The 12,263-nt window shown below is 41.8% G+C and overlaps 1 protein-coding gene across 7 annotated transcripts in view; it reads left to right on the top strand.

Annotated features, from left to right (window-relative positions):
- Window positions 1-377: 377 nt before the first annotated feature.
- VPS13B (vacuolar protein sorting 13 homolog B) overlaps window positions 378-12,263 on the top strand; it is a 358,520-nt gene continuing 346,634 nt past the window's right edge. For 3 of the 7 annotated variants that reach the window (XM_083622696.1, XM_083622693.1, XM_083622694.1), the window contains exons 1-3: window positions 746-1,013; window positions 2,425-2,591; window positions 10,411-10,554. In XM_083622696.1, coding sequence (XP_083478822.1) covers window positions 2,445-2,591; window positions 10,411-10,554 — 291 coding nt within the window. In that variant the 5' untranslated portion in view covers window positions 746-1,013; window positions 2,425-2,444. Of the gene's footprint in view, window positions 1,014-2,424; window positions 2,592-10,410; window positions 10,555-12,263 lie in introns of all 7 variants that reach the window. The other 4 variants (XR_014550190.1, XR_014550191.1, XM_083622697.1 and 1 more) reach the window with 2 other exon arrangements.

Below are 12,263 nucleotides of genomic sequence, written 5' to 3' on the forward strand. Positions count from 1 at the left end.
AAAATCACAATCAATTAATTGAAATACATTCTAAAATCAATTCAGGATCAAATTAATGGCAACCATTGGGCTAGAGTTCTATGAGGATTACCAAAAGGAGGTACTTAAATGCACGTAATCAAAAATGACTGGGTGTGTGTACGTGTACAGTGGTACCTCGGGTTAAGTACTTAATTCGTTCCGGAGGTCCGTTCTTAACCTGAAACTGTTCTCAACCTGAAGCACCACTTCAGCTAATGGGGCCTCCTGCTGCTGCCACGCCGCTGGAGCACAATTTCTGTTTTCATCCTGAAGCAAAGTTCTTAACCTGAAGCACTATTTCTGGGTTAGTGGAGTCTGTAACCTGATGCGTACGTAACCTGAAGCGTATGTAACCCGAGGTACCACTGTATTTCAAAAGTCTTCCCGCGGCTCTAGGCAGACCACAGTGCAGGGGCCAGGAGAGCCTCTTCAGGAAGGTCCTTCCACCACCGGAGCCTTTTATGTTCCCCGAGGCTGCGCGGGCAGCGCGTGGGAAAAGCCGACAAAAGGCGCCAGCGAGGGAGCCCAGGGCATCTCCAAGAGATAGGAAGTAGTAGTTAAGAGAGGTGGCCAACGAATACAGCACTTTCCCCTCCTTTCCCCTCTCCCTTCCGCCTTGCACAGCCTCAGGTCCGGGCAGGAAGCCGTCGCCGGGAGCTCCGCGCGCCTCCTCTCCCTTCCTCCCTCTCTTTCTCCCGCAGCCCTTCGCGTCCCCAGCTGAAGCCTCTCTCGGAAGCTTCCCGCCGGATGGTGTCACCGCCAAATGCGTCCGGCGAAACGGAGGCGGCGGTTGTTGTGAGGCTGGAACCCGGAACTGCCTCGGCGGCCGACCAAACAAACCAACCTCAGGCTCTCTTGGCCCTTGGCGACGCCTTCTGGGCTGCTGAGCATGAAGGGCCGGGCTGCGGACGACGGGGCGCCTCGCGGGGAGTGAACCACCGCCGGCGAGCCGCTAGCAGGGGAAGAAGCCCCATGAGGAAGCCGAGGCCGTGGTAGGGTTGAGGGGCGTCTCGGTGGGGGGCGGCGAAGGGCGGCGCGCGCGCGCTCAGCTTGAGGGGGTCTCGGGGTGCCTGGCGGGGGGCGTTGAAGCAGGAGGAAGGCGGCGGGGAGAAGTTGCTGAAGAGGCGTGTTGGAAGAGAGTCAAGGGTCCTGAGCCTGGGGGGCATGAGATTCAAGGGTTGGGTTCCCCGTGGCAGAATACGCGCAGGGTGACTTGCCGGAGCCCACGTGGAAGAAACTGCTAAAAGTTTACACCTGGTTGGTTGGACGCTTCCCGTGTTTGGGTCGCGTGCCAGCAAGGATGAAGTTTGTATGGTGGTGTTGGCCTTAAGAGAGAATAGCAAAATAGCTTACAGCTGTCACCTGTGACGCTGTGTGCCGAATGCATTGGTTGTTTTTAGGATGAAGAACGCTAGGGACATTACAATAATCCCATATGTTCTTCATCCTAAACAGAACCAACGCATTATTACTGTAGTAACCTGCAGTTTGATAAGAGTATATATTTAAAGTCGGTGAATAAATGAGGAAATTAAGTTATTTTGGATATGCAGAAGATATTAAAAATAAATTTAAGGAACTGCTGAAAGAGGGGGAAGGAGGTCAAGTTTCAAAATGTTAAAATGATTGTAAAATTGGTGAAATATATAAACCTGAAAAGCATAAATAATGTTTTTTTAAAAAGGAAAAGAACATTTGGGACAGAAATGCCACCCCTCATAGCAAAAACCCAATGAGTGGCTGGGGAAGCCGAGCCAGATGGGTGGGGTATAAATAAATTATTATTATTATTATTATTATTATTATTATTATATATGTTTGCATGCGTTGCTTCAGATTTGTTCCCTCCTACTAGGCACTTTAAAAGGAGTTGTTTTAAACTGATACAATAGATGCATTGTTTTATTATTATGGGCCGCATACAAAACTTACTATATTTGGGCTGCAAATTGTCATTGGAAGTGATACACAAACTGGTGGTGAGATTACGTGAGCTACAAAACTTACAGCTTTGGAATTGCTGCTTAACAGCCTGTGCTGCAAACTAGTTAAGAGAGAGAATAACATTGTTTAAGTGAATAATTGTGTTCAGTCATCTGTAGGTATACTTTAGTGCTAAGATACAAAGTTTAAAGGGGCCTGCTACGATAGCCTAAGCTTGTGAATGCTTACTGGAAGTCTCCTGTATTTGCTGTTCTTGGTATAAACCTCACTGAATTCAGTGGGTCTTCTCAGTTGAAATGCATATGATTTGAATGATGCATGGCTGTTAAACTGCATCAGTTTAAATCCAAGTACAGTACTCTGATTTGAAAGTTTCTGGCAGTGGCAGTAAGTTTGCTTTGTACAGTATTTTTATGCATACTAGGAAGATATAACATGAGTTTCTTTTCTTTTTTAAAGGTTCCATCAACAAAGACACAATGCTTGAGTCGTATGTGACTCCTATTCTAATGAGCTATGTGAATCGCTACATTAAGAACTTGAAGCCTTCTGATCTACAGCTATCACTCTGGGGAGGAGATGTCGTTCTTAGCAAGCTTGAGTTAAAACTTGATGTACTTGAACAGGTATGTTGTTCGTTGTGCTTAACTCAAATAAATTAATGTAACATTAAATAAGCTGTCCTGAATTTACTTGGGGTGAATGATACCCTTTTTTAGCATTATTGAGACGTGTATATTCCATGTTTCTCAGGAATAAAATCATGTGAATTTAGGGTGCAAACGGTGCCTTACTACTCTGGCGTAATTTTCTATAATGCATGAAGGTATTTTATATATTTTTTTCTTCCATGTTTGTGAAGCCTGGCCTCCATTCCTCTCTCAAGGCCCTCCGTTGCTCAGATCAAGCTGCCTAATTCTATATTGGTGGCATTTCTTTCCCACAAACATCAAGCACCTTTGTACCTACATCTTCTGTCACTCAGTACGCAAGAAGCCTTGTGGTACAGCACTACAGGCCAGTTGAAGTTGTCTTTCTTGCAGTGAGTTGTTTGAAAAGACACACTTTATATTTCCCTACATATTTTCAGCCGAAACTTGCTAATTTAAGCTGTTTCTCTTCTGAATATTGTGTTGAAAAGATAAAATGGACTTTCTACAGAAAAGACTTGCACAATATAACAGTCTTGTGTTGAATGTCTGTAACATTTTGTTTCTGTAACTGATGTTGCATCTTGTTGACTTGGGGAAAATAACTTTGGTTGGGATCCAGTGATGCAATGTATGTATACCATAGCTGTCAACTTTTCCCTTTTTTAAAGGGAAATTCCCTTATTCCAAATAGGATTCCTCGCAAGAAAAGGGAAAAGTTGATAGCTATGATGTATACAGGGGAGAACCATACCTGCACCTGTTGTTTGCTTTGGTACAGCAGTTCTATTGCTGAAGAGACAACTTGCAAATCCTCAGATGTGGGAATTGTTGCATCATAACACAGAAATGTAGGGATGACTGTGCATGGTTCTCCTGCTATGTGTGCAAATCTTGAACATTACGTCTTTCCTCTGGAGCAGTGTTAAAAACTGATATATGAAAGCTAGGAGCTAAATGGCATCTTAAACCTAGGTTATGGGCGGAACAATGGATTGTCTAGGCACACTTTTATAACAAGAATACAAAGCTGACAATGAATGAGCTGCAGCTAAAACGTATGTTCATTTTTCATATGGTCTAGTCCTTATCTGGAGCCTGCAAAAAACAAAGCCATGCTTCCCCTGCCCGTCTCCCTAATAGGGTCTCTGCTCCAGTATTCAGAGAGTGGCTGGAAGTGGGGAGGAAAAAAATGGTCCTCCTTTTCTTCTACTCTGCAGACAAGCCCTGGATTCTCCCTATACCCCCTTTCCTTCATATAAATATATATATTTTTGGCACCACAAACAACACATATTAAAAGCCTATAAAACTGATGGCAGAGACACCTACCTTGAGTGTCTAGTTCGCAAACCTAAGACCTATAATATTTTTTCGTGTAGAAGATGACCCCTAGATCTATTGGAAGCCTAGCGAGGAAGAATTTCTCCTCCCCACCCTTAGCACCAACAGTGGCAGTTTTAATCGGAAATCTTAGGCGCAGTACTGCACCCAGAGCTCAGAAATTCCCTGTCGCAAAACGTGCCTAGAACAATGGGAGTGTCGAACACTGCTCTGGAGAATAAACTCTGTTCGTCAGTTGATATTACTTCTAACTCACTGTGCATTTTTATCATTGTCCTTTATAATATAAAAAAACTTGCTTTGGCAAGTTTATCTACTTACTGTACATCTATCTACTTACTGTTAGTTTCCCCCCCTCTTTTGCCAAGTGTTTTTTTCCGAGAATTAATTTGATTCAGTGTTGTTGGTCATGTGTTCTGTGTTCTATGATTTTTAGAATTTTATGATTTATTTTTTTATACAGAACCATGATAGATAGATAGATAATTTATTATGGTTGGAGACCAGCTTTTAAAACACATTTGGGGGTACAATCCCAGAAGGAAAACAAACATTTAAAACAATATACAACAGTAAATTTTAAATTTATAAATGTGATAAGTGTATAGATACTTATAAGCTATAAGATAAGCTACCGCAGAGAAATGACCCAGAATCACCCATGGAACCGAGTTTGGGGATTTTCATAATGAACTAGTTTGAACTGGGGGGATGGTTTGCACCTACAGATCTGTATACAGAATCTGGTGGCCATCCGGGTTGTCTTATGATCTTTGCCTAACAGGAAAAGGTCAAATTTATGCTTTTCCGGGAGGTCAGTGAGCCTCACCAGCAGGGGATCAATGGTCTCACTACGTGCCTCTTCGTAAAAGGGACATCTAAAAAATAAGTGCTCTGGACTTCCTATATCCCCCAATGAACAGGTGCAAAGTCTCTGAGCATATGAGACTTTTTAAAAGGATCCTTCCAGGACCAGTGAGGGCAGAGCCGAGCTTCTGGCGAATGTAAAAGCCCTTCTTGCATTTTTGGATATGAGAAAGAAGAGATTTGCTGCCGGTGTGGCTATATCTCTCGATTTCTCCAATTTTATAGTCTGGGCACCTTGAGCAGTCCTGTTGTCTCTCGGTGCCTATGATTCTTTGCCTAACCGTAGCTTTTGCTTGGTCCAACGCCTGTCTTAGAAAGGCTTGAGGTGCAAAACCCAGTTTCTGAAGGGTGTTCAGGACTGCTGTCTGCCAGCCTGACTGGAACTGGTCGCAGAGGATCAGTGGGGCTTTTCCTCAGGGGAGCACATTCAATGACAGCCATTTGTACCGTAGATTAATGTTAGCCTCCACTCTCATCATCCCCGTTTCTAGTCTGACCCATGCGTTTGAAATGCATCTGGGGACTTGTAGGAGAGCTCTAACAAAACCATGATATATTTTTATGAGCTAGAAGTTTATAAATGGTCTTATAAATAATATATATATGTCTACATCATATTCATGTGATTAAAATGAGGAATATTTTTTTATCTCATATGAAAGTAAAAAAGATTAATAGATGAAAATGACCTTTGTTGAGCAATGTTTATGAAGTTTGAAATTGCCACACATTGGTGTATCTGAAACACAATATAAAGAGCTACAGTAGAGCTACATTATAGAAAGGCTTTTGAAATTGAGAAAAGATTCAAGATCAAGTGTCACACATGGTGTGGAGGAGGCTGCTTTTTGAGGAATATGTTCTGTGTTCTAGCATAAACATTCAAATAATAACTTCTGAAGGATTCTCAAATTGCTTGGCCAAATTGAACATATTTCTAGACCTAGAAATGAGTTTTAGAAAGAATGTGGGTATGATGTATCTGTTTAAATTTGCTTGTCATTAAAATGGATGTACACATTTGTTCTATGTAGCATCAATCAACATACTTAATAAAGATAAATTCTAGTGTAAGATGTTGGACTATATTCTTTTTTGACATATGTATTCTTGGCAATCTTGCACTTTTGGTCAGCATATTAAAGAAGCTCTCTTCATCTAAACAAAACAGAGCATACAAAACAGATGTTTTGTTTACTCAGGAGTAAGTTGTTGTTCAGTGGACTTGCTCTCAAAAAAGTGCATTGGATTGCAGCTTTAAGTGGTGTCTCCTGGGTTGTCAGCTTTTGACATCTGACTTGATTCTACATTTTGACAACTTCACTTTGTTAAGTTGAAAACGTTTGTTGGAAAAAACACCAACCTGTATTTATACAACAAAGAGTGAGTCAGGCAGCTGTCATAAAAGGCAAACAAGTTGTTTTCAAACTTTCAGCAGCTTTCTATTATCCACTTTTATGTTTTCTTCACTTCTATTCTCTACCCTGATGAAGGCTGAGCTCCTGTGTTTCCTCTTGAAGCATTAGGACAGTGGCATTGAATCTTCTATCTTTTCAAAAGTTGTGAAATTGCTGTACACAGTAGTAGTAGATCATGGGAACCTGTATACCTTAAAACCTAGCTTATAAACACAGTGGACCTGAACCTGATCTCGAGAAACAGTTGCACATCTTTCCATAAAAACAGAATTGAACAGTAGCTCCTAAAGTAACTTCTGTCCCCTGCACCACGGTGCTGTCTCACAAACTGCTGCTGTAATACTGTGCAAGGGAGTTGGTGTGTGTATGTGTGTGTACACACACACACACACACACACACACACTGGCTTGTGCATGTGTGCACTTACACCCTTGCCTGAATGGTTGCAAGTCTATGTGTAAGAACACACGACCTTGATGGATTATCAGGCAGGTTCCTTCGATGTACTGTTTTTGGTGCCTGGTTAAATCATTTTTGTTTAGGCAAGCCTGCCCAGTCCCTGACATATAGATGTTAACATGTTTTTAATTATTTTAACTGGTTTTATGTAGAAGTGGATCCCATTTCTCATTGGCATTGCATCTTGAGTACATGCATGATGATTCCTTGTTCATTCAGCTTCTTGTTACTGAATTCAACAAACAGCAGTTCATGTATATGCCAGAGTGCTTATGGATCAAGGCAATTTTATGTAGGATCAGAATATAATGTTTCCCCTAGGCTTGGCTAAACAGTAGCTTCTAATGTCTGTTGTTAGTGACTTGTCTGGAGTTCCTTTTATATGTCAAAAGTGAACTGCAAATGTCCCATGCAATTCACAGTGCAACATCCCTTATTCATGACACAGTTGTGGAATAAGGGGCTGACTTGTTATACATTATTGAAACCTATTGGGTGAGCTATCTGGGCCTCACCTGACTCAGATTGTCCTGTCTGAGTATTTGGTGTGGCACCAATCCAGCGGATGGAGGGCGGTTGCTCCTGGGGGGTGGTCTTTAATATTCAAACTGAGTCTACCTTGTTAGGACCACCTCAGAACTTTATGGCCACCTTAACAATTGTGGGGCTGTCTCAGTATACCATTGACCCAGCACATATTGCATGTCTGACAACTGATCTGGAATTTGCTACAGAGTGAATTTGGAATGATCCAGTGGCTGTGCAGAGTTTGACCCTATTGTGGGTGGAATCACTCACTGGTGAGGTTTGGATTGGCTGTGGCTGCCTCCCCCTATGGAGGTGCGGGACCCATTAAGATGGATCTTTGAGCAATAAATCAGCCCAGTTCATGGCTAGGTCTCAGGTGGTACACATCTCAGAGCAGCTACAGCCAGGCAGAGGTAAAGGTGTATAATCATGCCTACCATGTAGCAACATTGAAAACACCTTTTCCTCAACTGTTGCCTCCTCAGTGAACTTTTTTTGGTGGCAAATGGTCTGGTTAAATCATGTTTGGTAATAAGTAAAGGTAAAGGGACCCCTGACCATTAGGTCCAGTCGTGACCGACTCTGGGGTTGCGGCACTCATCTCGCTTTTTTGGCCGAGGGAGCCGGCGTACAGCTTCCGGGTCATGTGGCCAGCATGACTAAGTCGCTTCTGGCGAACCAGAGCAGCACACAGAAACGCCGTTTCCCTTCCCGCCGGAGCGGTACCTATTTATCTACTTGTACTTTGACATGCTGTTGAATTGCTAGGTTGGCAGGAGCAGGGACCGAGCAACGGGACCTCACCCCGTTGCGGGGATTCAAACTGCCGACCTTCTGATAGGCAAGTCCTAGGCTCAGTGGTTTAACCCGCAGCGCCACCCGCGTCCCTCCATGTTTGGTAGTAAAGACAGATAATTATGGAGGATGCTGAATGCTGTTTGTGCTGACTAGTAAGGAGGAGACAGACTACTGCCGAAGCCATAGGTATATTGTATGAAGCTTTCCAAGGAGGAGCATGATGGAAAGTTGGATTTAATTACCTCTGAAGTTTTATTTTAGTCACTGGAGAGTAGAGCATACAGGAAAAGGTTGCCTCCTCTTCTGGAAGGCAGGGTTAAAACTGGAACAAACTGTTAAAGGTGGCAAGACTGACAAATAGGAAATCTTAGCAGCCTTACAGGCTTCAAGGCCTGTGGGTTTTGTCAGGACCTCGGAAAGAGGAGAGAAACACCAGCTGTGGCATATTGCCACCTTTCTCTTTTGTGTGTGTTCTGTTTCTACTATGGAAAAGGAGTGGGAGATCTTTGCTGTTTATACTTGTGGGCGATGATTCATACCACTCAGGATAAGGTCCTGGATGAGTTGGAGAGAGGGGTGAAAGTTGTTAAGTTGCGCAAAGGTCACAAAGTAGAGTGGGGACTTATTGCTAGGTTTTACCCAAGTTATTTTATTAAATTGACATTTGTAATTGCTGCCCTTATTTCAGTTGCTTTGTTTGCATTATCATGGAACTGTTTGTTTTTTACTGGGCCTGTTGATATGATTTTGTAACTGCTGTGCATGGTTATATTTTTCTGTATGTCCTTCCTACTTTGTTCTTTTGTTTCCGCACTCTTGGATTGAAAATATTCAATGAATAGCAGGTTATAAATATTTCTAATAAAAAGTAAGTCACTCAGAAGCTCATGGTGGTTTATGTAGCACTTTGAAGGCAAAATTGCTCATATTTGCTTCAAACTTGGTGTCATAATTGTAGCAATGATGATGGGATGAACCCATGTGCTGATTATAGGACTCCTCTGTGGCAAATGCCCTGTATGTGGAACTCCTTTCTAGGGGATATTTGGTTGTTTCCTTCCCTTGATGGGTTTCAAATGCCAATGAAAGATGTGCATCTCATCTTTAGCACATGGTTGAGGAAGTGGTGTTATGTTTTTATATTTGTAAAGGTAAAGGGACCCCTGACCATTAGGTCCAGTTGTGGCTGACTCTGGGGTTGCGGTGCTCATCTCGCTTTATTGGCCGAGGGAGCCGGCGTACAGCTTCTGGGTCATGTGACCAGCATGACTAAGCCACTTCTGGCGAACCAGAGCAGCGCATGGAAACGCCGTTTTCCTTCTCGCCAGAGTGGTACCTATTTATCTACTTGCACTTTGGCGTCCTTTTGAACTGCTAGGTTGGCAGGAGCAGGGACCGAGCAACGGGAGCTCATCCCGTTGCAGGGATTCAAATCGCTGACCTTCTGATCGGCAAGCCATAGGCTCTGGTTTAACCCACAGCGCCATATTTGTACTTAGATACAAAATTTTAATTGATCTTTTAATTATGGTTTTGAGTATATTTTTGAATTCTGTTAAGCATTCTGAGCTCCTTGGGGAGGAAGGGTGGCATAGAAATTTGATAATAAGTGTTTATTTGAAGGCAACCTCAGGATCCACTTCCTAGCTTGAGAATTCCTATTCAAGTTTACTGTAACCCTTTGAGTGTCATGTGTTTGTGTGTGTGTGGTGGATTAGCAGTGTAAGACCATTTCATTCATTCATTTTTATTGGATTTTAGTGGCCATTGATAATTAGGCAGAGGGCCTTCTCAGTGATGGCGCCCGCCCTGTGGAACGCCCTCCGATCAGAAGTCAAGGAAATAATTAGCTATCTGACTTTTAGAAGACATCTGAAGGCAGCCCTGTTTAGGGAAGTTTTTAATGTTTGATGTTTATTAATCTGTTGGGAGCTGCCCTGAGTGGCTGGGGAAACTCAGCCAGATGGGCGGGGTATAAATAATAAATTATTATTTTTATTATTAGAAGTTTGAATTAACTGTATATAGTTTATGGATTTTATGTTGTATAAGTTGTGCTTATTTTTTCAATGAGTCTTCAAGCTTAGAACTGAATAAAAGCCGAATGAATGAATGCAGTGTGTGTGTGTGTGATGTGTCAGAATAGATACAACTTGACACACATTGGTTATGTTCTTGGTTTATTTATATGAATGAGGTAGTTCCCCATTATCCGGTAAACTATTTTGAAATGCACCAAAATTTATGTCAGACAGCTTGCAGCAGAAAAACTTGTTAAATTGCATTTGGATAACTGTAACTACATGCTCAAGCTGCTCATTTTATTTCATTTTGTTTTTAATAGCTAGCTTGGTAATTTGATGTGACTTTTGTTTTCAAGGAGCTGAAACTACCATTTACATTTTTAAGTGGACACATTCATGAACTGCGCATCCACGTACCATGGACAAAGCTTGGTTCCGAGCCAGTTGTGATTACAATAAATACAATGGAGTGCATTTTGAAGTTGAAGGATGGAGTCCAGGTAAGAAAACAACACACAATCTTTAAAAAGACAATATATATGAACTTATTGGATTTTACAGGAACTTGGATACATGGTTAGTTTCCCTAGCAAAAGGCTACCATGATGCTCATCTTATCCTTATGGGGTTTTCTCCTGAAAGTCACTTTCTATTGCTGTCAAGATGTGATTGGAGGCTCAGTTTCTTCTTGATTCCACTGGATCTTTGAAGAAGGTGAAATGTGTTTCTTGCTGTAGCGATCCTTTGGACTGGCTATAACTGTTCCAGTTTTCTACTACGGTAACTAAAAATCTGGATCTCATTGCTGGAGTTGAGTACTGGCATCCTTCCAAAATGAGGAAGTGATGTAGGGAAACTAGTTTTTTATTATCGTGCTTCAATATTTTCATACCAGTGCACTTATCACATTTAAATTTTGCTTTTAATTTTTATTTCAATTTTCTTCTTTGTCATCCTGGAATTGATCTTCGTAGTTGAGTTTTTTCTTTTTTTAAAAAAAACCTTTCCCATCAATAAGATGTTGAATGTGCAAAAGGGATGTGAGGGATGTTGAGATGGAACAACAACAACAACTTTATTATTTGTACCCCGCCCATCCGTCTGGGTTGCCCCAGCCACTCAGGGCGGCTTCCAGTACAGTGGTACCTTGGGTTAAGAACTTAATTCGTTCTGGAGGTCTGTTCTTAACCTGAAACTGTTCTTAACCTGAAGCACCACTTTAGCTAATGGGCCTCCGACTGCTGCTGCACCGCCACCGCACAATTTCTGTTCTCATCCTGAAGCAAAATTCTTAACCCGAGGTACTATTTCTGGGTTAGTGGAGTCTGTAACCTGAAGTGTCTGTAACCTGAAGCGTCTGTTACCTGAGGTACCACTGTATTTCACTGTAACCTGAGGTTTGATTGTATATGAGGCTGGAAATTGCCCACATTTGTATGCTGTGTGAGAACTGGTACTTCTTTTGGTTGGGTTGGCACACTGTGTACATTGATTAAGAAATTGCTACCACGTTCCCTCTTGAACAGTAAAACCAAAATGATCACATGAATAGGAAGGGAATTTCTCCAGTTAGAGTTCTCCTCTATTGCACGAGTTTAGGGTATAAAATTGCTATGTGCTGTCCTTCATACTGAGAACTGTAAAAGTGCAGAAAGTTCAGAGTTGCTATTATTTCTCCTAGAGATGAATTGATTTCAGAAATTATATTCATACTTGGACAAAAATATCTACTGTGTGTCCATCTTTTAGCAAATAAGTTATTTGCTCTTGTAGCAAATAGGTTCTTCTCACCTTCTGCAGAATAACTTATGTAGGTAGATGATATGAAAGGTATGAAGATGTATCACCATAAAACTCTACTACAAATGGGCTGATGATACCTGATGTGCTTGCGATGGCTCTGAAATGCTTTGATATGCTTATGATTTGTGCTGAGATACAGGAAAACACTTATCTTCATCTAAGTGCTTATGCACTAGTATATTTGGAGCAGATAGCACAGTGCCTTCATTTTCTTACAGTGAAAAATGTATTGCGCTACTAGGCACAACAGCATTTTGCTCTCTGTTTTAAAAATTAGGAGCGCTACTAAATAAATACATCTATATGTACTATATATGTGTACATTTTATTCATTTTTTATTATCTACAAAGTACCAGTGCTGCTGCATACAATGTTCTAATCTCCTTAACAGGCTCCTGTTTAATA

The sequence above is a fragment of the Podarcis filfolensis genome (genome assembly GCF_964270895.1).
Source record: "Podarcis filfolensis genome assembly, chromosome: 7".
In the NCBI taxonomy this organism is placed as follows: Eukaryota; Metazoa; Chordata; class Lepidosauria; order Squamata; family Lacertidae; genus Podarcis; species Podarcis filfolensis.